We start from the raw sequence: 20,213 nt of genomic DNA on the forward strand, positions 1-20,213 counted from the left end.
CCCCGACACCCCCTCACTCCCTGTATCTCCAACACCCCCTCACTCCCCGTATCCCCGACACCCACTCGCTTCCCGATCCGACACCCCCTCACTTCCTGTATCCCTGACACGCTCTCATTCCCTGATCCGATACCCCCTCACTACCCGTATCCCTGACACCCTCTCACTCCCCGTATCCCCGACACCCCCTCGCTCCCTGTATCCCCTGACACCCCCTCACTCCCCAATCCCTGACACACCCTCACTCCCCGTATCCCAAACACCCCCCTCACTCCCCGATCTGACACCCCCTCACTCCACGGATCCCTTACACCCCCTCACTCCCCAAACCTGACACCCCCTCACTCCCCGTATCTCTGACACTCCCGTGCTCCCCGTATCCCCTCACTCCCCGTATCCCTGACAACCCCTCACTCCCCGTATCCATGATACTCCCTCACTCCCCGATCCAACACCCCCTCACTCCCCGATCCCTGACACCCCCTCACTCCCTGATCCGACACCCCCTCACTCCCCGATCCGACACCCCCTCACTCCCCATATCGCCGCCACCACCTCACTCCCCGTATCCCCGACACCCCCTCACTCCTCGATCCCTGACACCCCCTCACTCCCCGTATCCCCAACACCCCCGTATCCCCGACACACCCTCACTCCCCATATACCCGTCACCCCCTCACTCCCCCTATCCCAGATACCCCCTCACTCCCCGTACCCCCGACACTCCCTCACTCCCTGTATCACTGACACCCCCTCACTCCCCGATCCCAAACACCGCCTCACTCCCCGATCCGACACCCCCTCACTCTTCGTATCCCCGGCACCCTCTCACTCCCCGTATCCCAGATACCCCCTCACTCCCCGTATCCCTGACACCCCCTCACTCCCCGTATCCCTGACACACCCTCACTCCCCGTATCCCCGACACCCCCTCACTCCCGTATCCGTGACACCCCCTTACTCCCCGATCCGACACCCCGTCACTCCCCGTATCCCTGACACCCCTTTACTCCTCGACACACCCTCACTCCCCGTATCCCCGACACACCCTCACTCCCCGACACCCCCTCACTCCCCGACACCCCCTCATTCCCCGTATCCCCGACACCCCATCACTCCCCGTAGCCCCGACACCCCCTCACTCCCTGTATCCCCGACACCCCCTCACTCCCTGTATCCCCGACACCCCCTCACTCCCCGTATCCCCGACACCCCCTCATTCCCTATATCCCCGACACCCCTCACTTCCCATATCCCCGACACCCCCTCACTCCCCGTATCCCCGACAGCCCGTATCCATGACACCCCCTCACTCCCCGTATCCCCGACCCTCCCTCATTCCCCGTATCCCTGACAACCCCTCACTCCCTATATCCCGACACCCCCTCACTCCCCGTATCCCCGACACCCTCTCGCTCCCCGTATCCCAGACAGCCCGAATGCATGACACCCCCTCACTACCTGTATCCCCGACACCCCCTCATTCCCCGTATCCCTGACAACCCCTCACTCCCCGTATCCCGACACCCCCTCACTCCCCGATCCGACACCCTCTCACTCCCAGTATCCGCGACACCCCGTCACTCCCCGTATCCCCGACACCCCCTCACTCCCCGATCCGACACCCCCTCACTCCCCGTATCCCTGACACCCCTTCACTCCCCGACACCCCCTCACTCCCCGTATCCCCGACACTCCCTCACTCCCCGACACCCCCTCACTCCCCGTATCCCCGACAGCCCGTATCCATGACACACCCTCACTCCCCGTATCCCCGACCCTCCATCATTCCCCGTATCCCTGACAACGCCTCACTCCCCGTATCCCGACACCCCCTCATTCCCCGTATCCGGGACAACCCCTCATTCCCCGTATCCCTGACAACCCCTCATTCCCCGTATCACTGACAACCCCTCATTCCCCGTATCCCTGACAACCCCTCATTCCCCGTATCCCTGACAACCCCTCACTCCCGGTATCCCCGACACCCCCACTCCCCGTATCCCCGATTCCAGCGCACTCCCCGTATCCCCAACACTCCCTCACTCCGCTTATCCACGACACCCCCTCATTCCACGTATCCCCGACACCCCCTCACTCCCCGTATCCCAGACACCCCCTCACTCCCCGTATCCCCGACAGCCCGAATCCATGACACCCCCTCACTACCTGTATCCCCGACACCCCCTCATTCCCCGTATCCCTGACAACCCCTCACTCCCCGTATCCCCGACACCTCCTCACTCCACATATCCCTGACACTCCTCACTCCCCGGTCCCTGACACACCCTCACTACCCGATCCGACACCCCCTCACTCCCCGTATCCTCGACACCACCTCACTTCCAGAACCCTGACACCCCCTCACTCCCCGTATCCCCGACACCCCCTCACTCCCCGTGTCCCCGAGACCCCCTCACTCCCCGTGTCCCCGAGACCCCCTCACTCCCCGTATCCCTGGCACCCGCTCACTCCCCGATCCCCGACACCACTTCACTCCCTGTATCACTGACACCCCCTCACTCCCCATATCCCCGACACCCCCTCACTCCCTGTATCCCCGACACCCCCTCACTCCCCGCATCCCTGACACCCCATCACTCCCCGTATCCCCGACACCCCCTCACTCCCCGTATCCCCGATACCAGCTCACTCCCCGTATCCCCAACACTCCCTCACTCCGCATATCCACGACACCCCCTCATTCCACGTATCCCTGACAACCCCTCACTCCCCGTATCACCGACGCCCCCTCACTCCCAGTATCCGCGTCACCCCCACACTCCCCATGTCCACGACACCACCTCACTCCCCGTAACCCCAACACCGCCTCACTCCCCGATCCGACATCCCCTCACTCCCGTATCCCTGACACCCCCTCACTCCCCGTATCCCCGACACACCCTCACTCCCCGTATCCCCGACACCCCCTCACTCCCCGATCCGACATCCCCTCACTCCCCGAATCCCCGACACCCCCTCACTCCCCGATCCGACACCCCCTCACTCCCTGTATCCCCGACAGCCCCTCACTCCCCGTATCCCCGACACCCCCTCACTCCTCGATCCCTGACACCCCCTCACTCCCCGTATCCCCAACACCCCCGTATCCCCGACACACCCTCACTCCCCGTATCCCTGATACCCCCTCACTCCCCGTATCCCAGATACCCCCTCATTACCCGTACCCCCGACACTACCTCACTCCCTGTATCACTGACACCCCCTCACTCCCCGATCCCTAACACCCCCTCACTCCCCGATCCAACACCCCCTCACTCTTCGTATCCACGGTACCCCCTCACTCCCCGTATCCCCGATACCCCTCACTCCCCGTATCCCCGACACCCCCTCACTCCCCATATCCCCGACACACCTCACTCCACATGTCCCCGACACCCCCTCACTCCCCGTATCCCCGACCCTCCCTCATTCCCCGACACACCCTCACTCCCCGTATCCCCGACACGCACTCACTCCCCGACACCCCCTCCCTCCCCGTATCCCCGACAACCCCTCATTCCCCGTATCCCCGACACCCCTTCACTCCCTGTATCCCCGACACCTCCTCACACCCCGATCCGACACCCCGTCACTCCCCGTATCCCTGACACCCCTTCACTCCCCGACACACCCTCACTCCCCGTATCCCCGACACGCCCTCACTCCCCGACACCCCCTCATTCCCCGTATCCCCGACACCCCATCACTCCCCGTATTCCCGACACCCCCTCACTCCCTGTATCCCCGACACCCCCTCACTCCCTGTATCTCCGACACCCCCTCACTCCCCGTATCCCCGACACCCACTCGCTTCCCGATCCGACACCCCCTCACTTCCTGTATCCCTGACACGCTCTCATTCCCTGATCCGATACCCCCTCACTACCCGTATCCCTGACACCCTCTCACTCCCCGTATCCCCGACACCCCCTCGCTCCCTGTATCCCCTGACACCCCCTCACTCCCCAATCCCTGACACACCCTCACTCCCCGTATCCCAAACACCCCCCTCACTCCCCGATCTGACACCCCCTCACTCCACGGATCCCTTACACCCCCTCACTCCCCAAAGCCTGACACCCCCTCACACCCCGTATCTCTGACACTCCCGTGCACCCCGTATCCCCTCACTCCCCGTATCCCTGACAACCCCTCACTCCCCGTATCCATGACACTCCCTCACTCCCCGATCCAACACCCCCTCACTCCCCGATCCCTGACACCGCCTCACTCCCTGATCCGACACCCCCTCACTCCCCGATCCGACACCCCCTCACTCCCCATATCGCCGCCACCACCTCACTCCCCGTATCCCCGACACCCCCTCACTCCTCGATCCCTGACACCCCCTCACTCCCCGTATCCCCAACACCCCCGTATCCCCGACACACCCTCACTCCCCATATACCCGTCACCCCCTCACTCCCCCTATCCCAGATACCCCCTCACTCCCCGTACCCCCGACACTCCCTCACTCCCTGTATCACTGACACCCCCTCACTCCCCGATCCCAAACACCGCCTCACTCCCCGATCCGACACCCCCTCACTCTTCGTATCCCCGGCACCCTCTCACTCCCCGTATCCCAGATACCCCCTCACTCCCCGTATCCCTGACACCCCCTCACTCCCCGTATCCCCGACACACCCTCACTCCCCGTATCCCCGACACCCCCTCACTCCCCGATCCGACATCCCCTCACTCCCCGAATCCCCGACACCCCCTCACTCCCCGATCCGACACCCCCTCACTCCCTGTATCCCCGACAGCCCCTCACTCCCCGTATCCCCGACACCCCCTCACTCCTCGATCCCTGACACCCCCTCACTCCCCGTATCCCCAACACCCGCGTATCCCCGACACACCCTCACTCCCCGTATCCCTGATACCCCCTCACTCCCCGTATCCCAGACACCCCCTCACTCCCCGTACCCCCGACACTACCTCACTCCCTGTATCACTGACACCCCCTCACTCCCCGATCCCTAACACCCCCTCACTCCCCGATCCAACAACCCCTCACTCCCCGTATCCCCGGCACCACCTCACTCCCCGTATCCCCGACACCCCCTCACTCCCCGTATCCCCGACAGCCCCTCACTCCCCATATCCCCGACACACCTCACTCCACATATCCCCGACACACCTCACTCCACATATCCCCGACACCCCCTCACTCCCCGTATCCCCGACAGCCCGAATCCATGACACGCCCTCACTCCCCGTATCCCCGACCCTCCCTCATTCCCCGTATCCCTGACAACCCCTCACTCCCCGTATCCCGACACCCCCTCACTCCCCGTATCCCCGAAACCCCTCACTCCCCGTATCCCCGACAGCCCGAATCCATGACACCCCCTCACTACCTGTATCCCCGACCCCCCCTCATTCCCCGGACCCCTGACAACCCCTCGCTCCCCGTATCCCGACACCCCCTCACTCCCCGATCCGACACCCCCTCACTCCCAGTATCCGCGACACCCCGTCACTCCCCGTATCCATGACACCCCCTCACTCCCCATATCCCCGACACCCCCTCACTCCACTATCCCCGACACCCCCTTACTCCCCGATCCGACACCCCGTCACTCCCCGTATCCGACACCCCTTCACTCCCCGACACACCCTCACTCCCCGTATCCCCGACACGCACTCACTCCCCGACACCCCCTCACTCCCTGTATCCCCGATACCCCCTCACTCCCCGTATCTCCAACACTCCCTCACTCGCTGTATCCCTGATACCCCCTCACTCCCCGGTCCCTGACACCCCCTCACTCCCCGATCCAACAACCCCTCACTCCCCGTATCCCCGACACCACCTCAATCCCCGTATCCCCGACATCCCCTCACTCCCCGTATCCCCGAAACCCCCTCACTCCCCATATCCCCGACACACCTCACTCCACATATCCCCGACACCCCCTCACTCCCAGTATCCCCGACAGCCCGAATCCATGACACCCCCTCACTCCCCGTATCCCCGACCCTCCCTCATTCCCCGTATCCCTTACAACCCCTCACTCCCCGTATCCCGACACCCCCTCACTCCCCGTCTCCCCGAAACCCCTCACACCCCGTATCCCCGACAGCCCGAATCCATGACACCCCCTCACTACCTGTATCCCCGACCCCCCCTCATTCCCCGGACCCATGACAACCCCTCGCTCCCCGTATCCCGACACCCCCTCACTCCCCGATCCGACACCCCCTCACTCCCAGTATCCGCGACACTCCGTCACTCCCCGTATCCATGACACCCCCTTACTCCCCATATCCCCGACACCCCCTCACTCCCCATATCCCCGACACCCCCTCACTCCCCTATCCCCGACACCCCCTTACTCCCCGATCCGACACTCCGTCACTCCCCGTATCCGACACCCCTTCACTCCCCGACACACCCTCACTCCCCGTATCCCCGACACGCACTCACTCCCCGACACCCCCTCCCTCCCCGTATCCCCGACAACCCCTCATTCCCCGTATCCCCGACACCCCCTCACTCCCTGTATCCCCGACACCTCCTCACACCCTGTATTCCCGACACCCACTCACTCCCGTATCCGTGACACCCCCTTACTCCCCGATCCGACACCCCGTCACTCCCCGTATCCCTGACACCCCTTCACTCCCCGACACACCCTCACTCCCCGTATCCCCGACACGCCCTCACTCCCCGACACCCCCTCACTCCCCGTATCCCCGACACCCCCTCATTCCCCGTATCCCCGACACCCCATCACTCCCCGTATCCCCGACACCCCCTCACTCCCCGTATCCCCGACACCCCCTCACTCCCTGTATCTCCGACACCCCCTCACTCCCCGTATCCCCGACACCCACTCGCTTCCCGATCCGACACCCCCTCACTTCCTGTATCCCTGACACGCTCTCATTCCCTGATCCGATACCCCCTCACTACCCGTATCCCTGACACCCTCTCACTCCCCGTATCCCCGACACCCCCTCACTCCCTGTATCCCCTGACACCCCCTCACTCCCCAATCCCTGACACCCCCTCACTCCCCGTATCTCTGACATCCCCGTGCTCCCCGTATCCCCTTACTCCCCGATCCGACACCCCTCACTCCCCGTATACCAAACACCCCCCTCACTCCCCGATCTGACACCCCCTCACTCCACGGATCCCTTACACCCCCTCACTCCCCAAAGCCTGACACCCCCTCACTCCCCGTATCTCTGACACTCCCGTGCTCCCGTATCCCCTCACTCCCCGTATCCCTGACAACCCCTCACTCCCCGTATCCATGATACCCCCTCACTCCCCGATCCAACACCCCCTCACTCCCCGATCCCTGACACCCCCTCACTCCCTGATCCGACACCCCCTCACTCCCCGATCCGACACCCCCTCACTCCCCATATCGCCGCCACCACCTCACTCCCCGTATCCCCGTCACCCCCTCACTCCTCGATCCCTGACACCCCCTCACTCCCCGTATCCCCAACACCCCCGTATTCCCGACACACCCTCACTCCCCGTATACCCGTCACCCCCTCACTCCCCCTATCCCAGATACCCCCTCACTCCCCGTACCCCGACACTCCCTCACTCCCTGTATCACTGACACCCCCTCACTCCCCGATCCCAAACACCGCGTCACTCCCCGATCCGACACCCCCTCACTCTTCGTATCCCCGGCACCCCCTCACTCCCCGTATCCCAGATACCCCCTCACTCCCCGTATCCCTGACATCCCCTCACTCCTCGTATCCCCGACACACCCTCACTCCCCGTATCCCCGACACCCCCTCACTCCCCGATCCGACATCCCCTCACTCCCCGAATCCCCGACACCCCCTCACTCCCCGATCCGACACCCCCTCACTCCCTGTATCCCCGACAGCCCCTCACTCCCCGTATCCCCGACACCCCCTCACTCCTCGATCCCTGACACCCCCTCACTCCCCGTATCCCCAACACCCCCGTATCCCCGACACACCCTCACTCCCCGTATCCCTGATACCCCCTCACTCCCCGTATCCCAGACACCCCCTCACTCCCCGTACCCCCGACACTACCTCACTCACTGTATCACTGACACCCCCTCACTCCCCGATCCCTAACACCCCCTCACTCCCCGATCCAACAACCCCTCACTCCCCGTATCCCCGGCACCACCTCACTCCCCGTATCCCCGACACCCCCTCACTCCCCGTATCCCTGACACCCCCTCACTCCCCATATCCCCGACACACCTCACTCCACATATCCCCGACACACCTCACTCCACATATCCCCGACACACCTCACTCCACATATCCCCGACACCCCCTCACTCCCCGTATCCCCGACAGCCCGAATCCATGACACGCCCTCACTCCCCGTATCCCCGACCCTCCCTCATTCCCCGTATCCCTGACAACCCCTCACTCCCCGTATCCCGACACCCCCTCACTCCCCGTATCCCCGAAACCCCTCACTCCCCGTATCCCCGACAGCCCGAATCCATGACACCCCCTCACTACCTGTATCCCCGACCCCCCCTCATTCCCCGGACCCCTGACAACCCCTCGCTCCCCGTATCCCGACACCCCCTCACTCCCCGATCCGACACCCCCTCACTCCCAGTATCCGCGACACCCCGTCACTCCCCGTATCCATGACACCCCCTCACTCCCCATATCCCCGACACCCCCTCACTCCACTATCCCCGACACCCTTACTCCCCGATCCGACACCCCGTCACTCCCCGTATCCGACACCCCTTCACTCCCCGACACACCCTCACTCCCCGTATCCCCGACACGCACTCACTCCCCGACACCCCCTCACTCCCCGTATCCCCGACGACCCCTCATTCCCCGTATCCCCGCCACCCCCTCACTCCCTGTATCCCCGACACCTCCTCACACCCTGTATTCCCGACACCCTCACACTCCCGTATCCGTGACACTCCCTTACACCCCGATCCGACGCCCCGTCACTCCCCGTATCCCTGACACCCCTTCACTCCCCGACACACCCTCACTCCCCGTATCCCCGACACGCCCTCACTCCCCGTATCCCCGACACCCCCTCATTCCCCATGTCCCCAACACCCCATCACTCCCCGTATCCCCGACACCCCCTCACTTCCTGTATTCCCGGCACCCCCTCACTCCCTGTATCCCCGACACCCCCTCACTCCCCGTATCCCCGACACCCACTCGCTTCCCGATCCGACACCCCCTCACTTCCTGTATCCCTGACACACTCTCATTCCCTGATCCGTTACCCCCTCACTACCCGTATTCCTGACACCCTCTCACTCCCTGTATCCCCGACACCCCCTCACTCCCTGTATCCCCTGACACCCCCTCACTCCCCAATCCCTGACACCCCCTCACTCCCCGTCTCTCTGACACCCCCGTGCTCCCCGTATCCCCTTACTCCCCGATCCGACACCCCTCACTCCCCGTATCCCCGACACCCCCCTCACTCCCCGATCTGACACCCCCTCACACCACGGATCCCTTACACCCCCTCACTCCCCAAAGCCTGAGACCCCCTCACTCCCCGTAACTCTGACACTCCCGTGCTACCCGTATCCCCTCACTCCCCGTATCCCTGACAACCCCTCATTCCCCGTATCCATGATACCCCCTCACTCCCCGATCCCCAACACCCCCTCACTCCCCGATCCAACAACCCCTCACTCCCCGTATCCCTGGCACCACCTCACTCCCCGTATCCCCGACACACCCTCACTCCCCGTATCCCCGACACCCCCTCACTCCCCATATCCCCGACACACCTCACTTCCCATATCCCCGACACCCCCTCACTCCCCGTATCCCCGACACCCCCTCACTCCCCACATCCCCGGCACACCTCACTTCCCATATCCCCGACACCACCTCACTCCCCGTATCCCCGACAGCCCGAATCCATGACACCCCCTCACTCCCTGTATCCCCGACCCTCCCTCATTCCCCGTATCCCTGACAACCCCTCACTCCCCGTATCCCGACACCCCCTCACTCCCCGTATCCCCGAAACCCCTCACTCCCCGTATCCCCGACAGCCCGAATCCATGACACCCCCTCACTACCTGTATCCCCGACCCCACCTCATTCCCCGTATCCCTGACAACCCCTCACTCCCCGTGTCCCGACACTCCCTCACTCCCCGATCCGACACCCCCTCACTCCCAGTATCCGCGACACCCCGTCACTCCCCGTATCCATGACACCCCCTCACTCCCCATATACCCGACAGCCCCTCACTCCCCGTATCCCCGACACCCCCTCACTCCCCGATCCGACACTCCCTCACTCCCCGTATCCCTGACACCCCTTCACTCCCCGACACCCCCTCACTCCCCGTATCCCCGAAACTCCCTCACTCCTCGACACCCCCTCACTCCCCGTATCCCCGACAGCCTGTATCCATGACACCCCCTCACTCCCCGTATCCCCGACCCACCCTCATTCCCCGTATCCCTGACAACCCCTCACTCCCCGTATCCCTCACACGCCTTCACTCCCCGTATCCCAGATACCCCCTCACTCCCCGTACCCCCGACACTCCCTCACTCCCTGTATCACTGACACCCCCTCACTCCCCGATCCCTAACACCCCCTCACTCCCCGATCCGACACCCCCTCACTCTTCGTATCCCCGGCACCCCCTCACTCCCCGTATCCCCGATACCCCATCACTCCCCGTATCTCCAACACTCCCTCACTCACTGTATCCCTGATACCCCCTCACTCCCCAATCCGACAACCCCTCACTCCCCGTATCCCCGACACCACTTCACTCCCCGTATCCCCGACACCCCCTCACTCCCCGTATCCCCGACAGCCCGTATCCATGACACACTCTCACTCCCCGTATCCCCGACCCTCCCTCATTCCCCGTATCCCGACACCCCCTCACTCCCCGTATCCCCGACACCCCCTCACTCCCCGTGTCCCCGACAGCCCAAATCCATGACACCCCCTCACTCCCAGTATCCCCGACCCTCCCTCATTCCCCGTATCCCTGACAACCCCTCACTGCCCGTATCCCGACACCCCCTCACTCCCAGTATCCCCGACACCCCCTCACTCCCCGATCTGACACCCCCTTACTCCCCGCACCCCGACACCACCTCGGTCCCTGTATCTCCGAAACCCCGTCACTCCCAGTCTCACTAACACCCCCACTCCCCATATCCCCGACACCCCCTCACTCCCCGTATCCCCGACACCTCCTCACTCCCCGTATCCCCGACACCTCCTCACTCCCCGTATCCCCGACACCTCCTCACTCCCCGTATCCCCGACACCCCTCACTCCCCGGTCCCTGACACTCCCTCACTTCCCGATCCGACACCCCCTCACTCCCCGTATCCCCGACACCCCCTCACTCCCAGTATCCGCGACACCCCGTCACTCCCCGGATCCATGTCACCCCCTCACTCCCCATATACCCGACACCCCCTCAACTCCCCGTATCCCCGACACCCCCTCACTCCCCGATCCGACACACCCTCACTCCCCATATCCCTGACACGCCCTCACTCCCCCACACCCCCTCTCTCCCCGTATCCCCGACACCCCCTCATTCCCCGTATCCCCGACACCCCCTCACCCTGTATTCCCGACACACCCTCACTCCCTCTATCCCCGACACCCCCTCACTCCCCGTATCCCCGACACGCCCTCACTCCCCGTATCCCCGACACCCCCTCACTCCCTGTATCCCCAACACCTCCTCACTCCCTGTATCCCCGACACGCCCTCACTCCCCGTATCCCCGACACCCCCTCACTCCCTGTATCCCCAACACCTCCTCACTCCCTGTATCCCCGACACGCCCTCACTCCCCGTATCCCCGACACCCCCTCACTCCCAGTATCCCCAACACCTCAATCCCCGTATCCCCGACACCTCCTCACTCCCAGTATCCCTGACGCCCCTCACTCCCCGGTCCCTGACACCCCCTCACTACCCGATCCGACACCCCCTCACTCCTCGTATCCCCGACACCGCCTCACTGCCTGATACCCCCTCACTCCCCGTATCCCCGACACCCCCTCACTCCCCGTATCCCCGACACCCCCTCACTCCCCGTATCCCCGACACCCCCTCACTCCCCGTATCCCCGACACCCCCTCACTGTCCGTATCCCCGGCACCCGCTCACACCCCGATCCCCGACACCCCTTCACTCCCCTTATCCCCGACATCCCCTCACTCCCCGTATCCCTGACACACTCTCATTCCCCAATCCGATACCCCCTCACTAGCCGTATCCCCGACACCCTCTCCCTCCCCGATCCGATACCCCCTCACTACCCGTATCCCCGACACCCTCTCACTCCCCGTATCCCCGACACCCACTCACTCCCTGTATCTCAGAAACCCCCTCACTCCCCGTATCCCCGACATCCTCTTACTCCACGTATCCCTGACACCCCCTCACTCCCCAATCGATGACACCCCCTCACTCCCCGTATCTCTGACACCCCCGTGCTCCCCGTATCCCCTCAATCCCCGTATCCCTGACAACCCCTCACTCCCCGTATCCCCGACACCCCCTCACTCCCCGATCCGATATACCCTCACTCCCCGATCCGACACCCCCTCACTCCCCGATCCGACACCCCCTCAACTCCCCATATCCCCGCCGCCACCTCGCTCCTCGATCCCTGACACCCCCTCACTCCCCGTATCCCCAATACCCCCGTATCCCCGACGCACCCTCACTCCCCATATCCCCGACACCCCCTCACTCCCCGTATCCCTGACACCCCCTCACTCCCCATATCCCCGACACCCCTCACTTCCCATATCCCCGACACCCCCTCACTCCCCGTATCCCCGACAGCCCGTATCCATGACACCCTCTCACTCCCCGTATCCCCGACCCTCCCTCATTCCCCGTATCCCTGACAACCCCTCACTTCCCGTATCCCGACACCCCCTCACTCCCCGTATCCCCGACACCCCCTCACTCCCCGTATCCCCGACAGCCCGAATCCATGACACCCCCTCACTCCCCGTATCCCCGACCCTCCCTCATTCCCCGTATCCCTGACAACCCCTCACTCCCCGTATCCCGACACCCCCTCACTCCCCGTATCCCCGACACCTCCTCACTCCCAGTATCCCTGACGCCCCTCACTCCCCGGTCCCTGACACCCCCTCACTACCCGATCCGACACCCCCTCACTCCTCGTATCCCCGACACCGCCTCACTGCCTGATACCCCCTCACTCCCCGTATCCCCGACACCCCCTCACTCCCCGTATCCCCGACACCCCCTCACTCCCCGTATCCCCGACACCCCCTCACTGTCCGTATCCCCGGCACCCGCTCACACCCCGATCCCCGACACCCCTTCACTCCCCTTATCCCCGACATCCCCTCACTCCCCGTATCCCTGACACACTCTCATTCCCCAATCCGATACCCCCTCACTAGCCGTATCCCCGACACCCTCTCCCTCCCCGATCCGATACCCCCTCACTACCCGTATCCCCGACACCCTCTCACTCCCCGTATCCCCGACACCCACTCACTCCCTGTATCTCAGAAACCCCCTCACTCCCCGTATCCCCGACATCCTCTTACTCCACGTATCCCTGACACCCCCTCACTCCCCAATCGATGACACCCCCTCACTCCCCGTATCTCTGACACCCCCGTGCTCCCCGTATCCCCTCAATCCCCGTATCCCTGACAACCCCTCACTCCCCGTATCCCCGACACCCCCTCACTCCCCGATCCGATATACCCTCACTCCCCGATCCGACACCCCCTCACTCCCCGATCCGACACCCCCTCAACTCCCCATATCCCCGCCGCCACCTCGCTCCTCGATCCCTGACACCCCCTCACTCCCCGTATCCCCAATACCCCCGTATCCCCGACGCACCCTCACTCCCCATATCCCCGACACCCCCTCACTCCCCGTATCCCTGACACCCCCTCACTCCCCATATCCCCGACACCCCTCACTTCCCATATCCCCGACACCCCCTCACTCCCCGTATCCCCGACAGCCCGTATCCATGACACCCTCTCACTCCCCGTATCCCCGACCCTCCCTCATTCCCCGTATCCCTGACAACCCCTCACTTCCCGTATCCCGACACCCCCTCACTCCCCGTATCCCCGACACCCCCTCACTCCCCGTATCCCCGACAGCCCGAATCCATGACACCCCCTCACTCCCCGTATCCCCGACCCTCCCTCATTCCCCGTATCCCTGACAACCCCTCACTCCCCGTATCCCGACACCCCCTCACTCCCCGTATCCCCGACACCTCCTCACTCCCAGTATCCGCGACACCCTGTCACTCCCCGGATCCATGTCACACCCTCACTCCCCATATACCCGACACCCCCTCACTCCCCGTATCCCCGACACCCCCTCACTCCCCTATCCGACACCCCCTCACTCCCCGTATCCCTGACACCCCCTCACTCCCCGTATCCCTGACACCCCCACACTCCCCATATCCCTGACACGCCTTCACTCCCCGACACCCCCTCACTCCCCGTATCCCCGACACGCCCTCACTCCCCGACACCCCCTCACTCCCCGTATCCCCGACACCCCCTCACTCCCCGATCCGACACCCCCTCACTCCCTCTATCCCCGACACACCCTCACTCCCCGTATCCCCGACACGCCCTAACTCCCCGTATCCCCGACACCCCCTCACTCCCCGTATCCCCGACACCCCCTCACTCCCTGTATCCCCGACACCCCCTCACACCCTGTATCCCAGACACCCCCTCACTCCCCGATCCCTGACAACCCCTCACTCCCCGATCCGACACCCCCTCACTCCCCGATCCGACACCCCCTCACTCCCCATATCCCCGACACCACCTCACTCCCCGATCACTGACACCCCCTCACTCCTCGTATCCCCGACACCCCCTCACTCCTCGATCCCCGACACCCCCTCACTCCCCGTATCCCCAACACCCCTGTATCCCCGACACACCCTCACTCCCCATATCCCCGACACCCCCTCACTCCCCGTATCCCTGACACCCCCTCACACCCCGTATCCCAGATACCCCCTCACTCCCCGTATCCCCGACATTCCCTCACTCCCTGTATCACTGACACCCCCTCACTCCCCGATCCCTAACACCCCCTCACTCCCCGATTCCACACCCCCTTACTCTCCGTACCCCGGCACCCCCTCACTCCCCGTATCCCCGATACCCCCTCACTCCCCGTTTCCCCAACACTCCCTCACTCGCTGTATCCCTGATACCCCCTCACTCCCCGGTCCCTGATATCCCCTCACTCCCCGATCCGGCAACCCCTCACTCCCCGTATCCCCGACACCCCCTCACTCCCCGTATCCCCGACACCCCCTCACTCCCCGTATCCCCGACACCCCCTCACTCCCCATATCCCCGACACCACCTCACTCCCTGTATCCCCGACACCCCCTCACTCCCCGTATCCCCGACACCCCGTATCCCCGACACCCCCTCACTCCCCGTATCCCCGACAGCCCGAATCCATGACACCCCCTCACTACCTGTATCCCCGACACCCCCTCATTCCCCGTATCCCTGACAACCCCTCACTCCCCATATCCCCGACACCCCCCCACTCCCCGATCCGCCACCCCCTCACTCCCCGATCCAACACTGCCTTACTCCCCGATCCAACACTCCATCACTCCCAGTATCCCCGACACCCCCTCACTCCCCGTATTCCCGACACCCCCTCACTCCCCGGATCCCCGACACCCGCTCACTCCCCGATCCCCGACACCCCTTCACTCCCTGTATCGCTGACACCCCCTCACTCCCCGTATCCCCGACACCCCCTCACTCCCCGTTTCCCCGACACCCCCTCACTTCCTGTATCCCCGACACCCCCTCACTCCCCGTTTCCCCGACACGCCCTCACTCCCCGTATCCCCGACACCCCCTCACTCCCCGTATCCCCGACACCTCCTCACTCCCTGTATCCCTGACACCCCCTCACTCCCCGTATCCCCGACAACCCCCCACTCCCCGGATCCCCGACACGCACTCACTCCCCGATCCCCAACACCCCTTCACTCCCTGTATCGCTGACACCCCCTCACTCCCCGTATCCCCGACACCCCCTCTCTCCCCGTATCCCCGACACCTCCTCACACCCTATATTCCCGACACCCCCTCACTCCCGTATCCCTGACACCCCCTCACTCCCCGATCCGACAACCCCTCACTCCCTCTATCCCCGACACGCCCTCACTCCCCGTATCCCCAACACCCCATTACTCCCAGTATCCCCGACACCCCCTCACTCCCTGTATCCCCGACACCCCATCACTCCCCGTATCCCTCATCACGCCCCCATTAGTTCCCGTATCCCCATCACTCCCTGTATTCCTCACTCCATCCCTCACCTCCCTCACTCCCCACATCCTTCACCTCTCCATTACTCCCTGCATCTCTGACGTCCCTCACTCCCCATTTCCCTCAATTCCCCTTCACGCCCCAAATCCCCTCACTCCTCCTGCCTCCCCGTATCCCTCACTCACGCCCCATATCCCTATCTTCCCCATCACTCCCCATATCCCTGTCTGCCCCATCACTCCCCCTTCCTCCTCATATCCCTCACTCCCCCACTCAATCCCCGTATCCTCGTCTCCCCATCACTCCCCATATCCCCACTCGCCATAACCCTGGCTCCCCCCTCACTCATGACTCCCCCTCCTGGATTGCAGCACTCCAACCTTGATACTCGGAGAGACACTCACCGCCGTACTTCCACTGATACAGGACAGCAATTTGCTGAGCAGAGCGGCACAGATACTGGCAATGTGAACAAAGGGACCCTGTTAGCAAAGAACACAGAAGCCACCATCAGTCAGAGCAAGAAAAATCCCAATGAAAATGAAATGAAAATGAAAATCGCTTATTGTCACGAGTAGGCTTCAATGAAGTTACTGTGAAAAGCCCCTAGTCGCCACATTCCGGCGCCTGTTCGGGGAGGCTGGTAGGGGAATCGAACTGTGCTGCTGGCCTGCCTTGGTCTGCTTTAAAAGCCAGCGATTTAGCCCAGTGTGCTAAACCAGCCTGAGCCAGGCTGTTCGACTGTGGAAGGCCGTTTCGCTAACCCAGGGGTCAGGAACAGGAACCTTGGCTGATTCATCCCTTCCACCCTCACCCTCTGACCCCTCAATACCCCTTACCTCTTTCCCAAAGGGCAGCCCGCTGCTGAGGACGGCGGTCAGTCCCAACACCTTGGCTACAAATGTGCGGATCGTCAAGTATTCATGTAGGACAGCCCCTCGAATAATGGTTTTCAATTCAGGAATTCCAGAGCCTGAGGAGAGGCAGCACCTGGTTACATTAAGCCTTCAACACAGAAACAAGCCCATCGGCCCCTCTACCTGGTGTGTACGCTCCACACAAGCCTCCTCCAACTCCCTCTTCAACCCCCACCCACATCGACATCTCCCCCCATCCTGGTCTCCATCATTCAGCTTTCCCCAAAACACATCAACACGCTGCGGGAGCGGAGTCCACATACTTCCCATGCTCCGGGTGAAGAACTTGCGAGGGATACGGTGACCGGAGTTCCACACCATGTTCCGAGTGTGGTCTAACCGAGGGATATGGAGACTAGAACTGTGCACGGTGCTCCGAATGTGGTCTAACCAAGGGATAGGGAGACGGGAACTGTGCACGGTGCTCCAAGTGTTGTCTAACCGAAGGATACGGAGAACGGAGTTGTGCACAGTGCTCCGAGTGTTGTCTAACCGAGGGATATGGAGAACGGAACTGTGCACAGTGCTCTGAGTGTAGTCTAACCGAGGGATATGGAGACCAGAACTGTGCAAAGTGCTGTGAGTGTGGTCTAACCGAGGGATACGGAGAGCAGAACGATGGACAGTGCTCCGAGTGTAGTCTAACCGAGGAATACGGAGAGCAGAACTGTGCACGGTGCTCTGAGTGCAGTCTAACCGAGGGATACGGAGAGCAGAACGATGGACAGTGCTCTGAGTGTAGTCTAACCGAGGAATACGGAGAGCAGAACTGTGCACGGTGCTCTGAGTGTGGTCTAACCGAGGGATATGGAGACCAGAACTGTGCACGGTGCTCCGAGTGTGGTCCAACCGAGGGATTCGGAGACCAGAACTGTGCACGGTGCTCAGAGTGCTGTCTAACTGAGGGTAACGGAGACCAGGACAGTGCACGGTGCTCCGAGTGTGTCTAAGCGAGGGTAACAGAGATCAGGACAGTGCGCGGTGCTCAGAGTGTGGTCTAACCGAGGGATACGGAGAGCAGAACGGTGCACAGTGCTCCCAGTGTGGTCGAACCGAGGGATACGGAGAGCAGAACTGTGCACAGTGCTCCCAGTGTGGTCTAACCGAGGGATACGGAGAGCAGAGCTGTGCACAGTGCTCCCAGTGTGGTCTAACCGAGGGATACGGAGAGCAGAACTGTGCACAGTGCTCCGAGTGTGGTCTAACCGAGGGATACGGAGACCAGAACTGTGCACGGTACTCCCAGTGTGGCCTAACCGAGGGATACAGAGACCAGAACAGTGCACGGTGCTCCCAGTGTGGCCTAACTGAGGGATACAGAGACCAGAACTGTGCACAATGCTCCCAGTGTGGTCTAACCGAGGGATACAGACACCAGAACTGCACACGGTGCTCAGAGTGTGGTCTAACCAAGGGATATGGAGACCAGAACTGTGCCTGGTGCTCCCAGTGTGGCCTAACCGAGGGATACGGAGACCAGAACTGTGCACAGTGCTCCAAGTGTGGTCTAACCGAGGGATACAGAGACCAGAACTGTGCACAGTGCTCCAAGTGTGGTCTAACCGAGGGATACAGAGACCAGAACTGTGCACAGTGCTCCCAGTGTGGTCTAACCGAGGGATACAGAGAGCAGAACTGTGCACAGTGCTCCGAGTGTGGTCTAACCGAGGGATACGGAGACCAGAACTGTGCACAGTGCTCCAAGTGTGGTCTAACTGAGGGATACAGAGACCACAACTGTGCACAGTGCTCCAAGTGTGGTCTAACCGAGGGTTACAGAGACCGGAACTGTGCACAGTGCTCATAGTGTGGTCTAACCGAGGGAGACGGAGAGCAGAACTGTGCACAGTGCTCCGAGTGTGGTCTAACCGAGGGATACGGAGACCAAAACTGTGCACAGTGCTCCCAGTGTGGCCTAACCGAGGGATACGGAGACCAGAACTGTGCACGGTGCTCCGAGTGTGGTCTAACCGAGGGATACAGAGACCAGAACTGTGCACGGTGCTCCCAGTGTGGCCTAACCGAGGGATACAGAGACCAGAACAGTGCACGGTGCTCGCAGTGTGGCCTAACCGAGGGGTACAGAGACCAGAACTGTGCACAGTGCTCCCAGTGTGGCCTAACCGAGGGATACAGAGACCAAAACTGTGCACAATGCTCCCAGTGTGGTCTAACCGAGGGATACAGAGACCAGAACTGCACACGGTGCTCCGAGTGTGGTCTAACCGAGGGATACGGAGACCAGAACAGTGCCTGGTGCTCCCAGTGTGGCCTAACCGAGGGATACGGAGACCAGAACTGTGCACAGTGCTCCAAGTGTGGTCTAACCGAGGGATACAGAGACCAGAACTGTGCACAGTGCTCCAAGTGTGGTCTGACCGAGGGATGCAGAGACCAGAACTGTGCACAGTGCTCCCAGTGTGGTCTAACCGAGGGATACGGAGAGCAGAACTGTGCACAGTGCTCCGAGTGTGGTCTAAACGAGGGATACGGAGACCAGAACTGTGCACAGTGCTCCAAGTGTGGTCTGACCGAGGGATGCAGAGACCAGAACTGTGCACAGTGCTCCCAGTGTGGTCTAACCGAGGGATACGGAGAGCAGAACTGTGCACGGTGCTCCGAGTGTCGTCAAACCGAGGGATACGGAGACCAGAACTGTGCACAGTGCTCCGAGTGTGGTCTAACCGAGGGATACGGAGACCAGAACTGTGCACAGTGCTCCCAGTGTGGTCTAACCGAGGGATAGGGAGACCAGAACTGTGCACAGTGCTCCAAGTGTTGTCTAACCGAAGGATACGGAGAACGGAGTTGTGCTCAGTGCTGTGAGTGCGGTCTAACCGAGGGATACGGAGACCAGAACTGTGCACAGTGCTCCGAGTGTGGTCTAACCGAGGGATACGGAGACCAGAACTGTGCACAGTGCTCCCAGTGTGGTCTAACCGAGGGATACGAAGACCAGAACTGTGCACAGTGC

At 62.6% G+C, this 20,213-nt stretch overlaps 1 protein-coding gene across 1 annotated transcript in view; it reads right to left on the bottom strand.

The window, feature by feature from the left end:
• LOC140392886 (chloride channel protein-like) overlaps positions 1 to 20,213 on the bottom strand; it is a 1,200,068-nt gene that overhangs the window by 905,480 nt on the left and 274,375 nt on the right. Inside the window, 2 exon segments of the mRNA XM_072478647.1 lie at positions 16,727 to 16,804; positions 17,162 to 17,295. Coding sequence (XP_072334748.1) covers positions 16,727 to 16,804; positions 17,162 to 17,295 — 212 coding nt within the window.

This window comes from Scyliorhinus torazame, chromosome 16 (assembly GCF_047496885.1).
Source record: "Scyliorhinus torazame isolate Kashiwa2021f chromosome 16, sScyTor2.1, whole genome shotgun sequence".
In the NCBI taxonomy this organism is placed as follows: domain Eukaryota; kingdom Metazoa; phylum Chordata; class Chondrichthyes; order Carcharhiniformes; family Scyliorhinidae; genus Scyliorhinus; species Scyliorhinus torazame.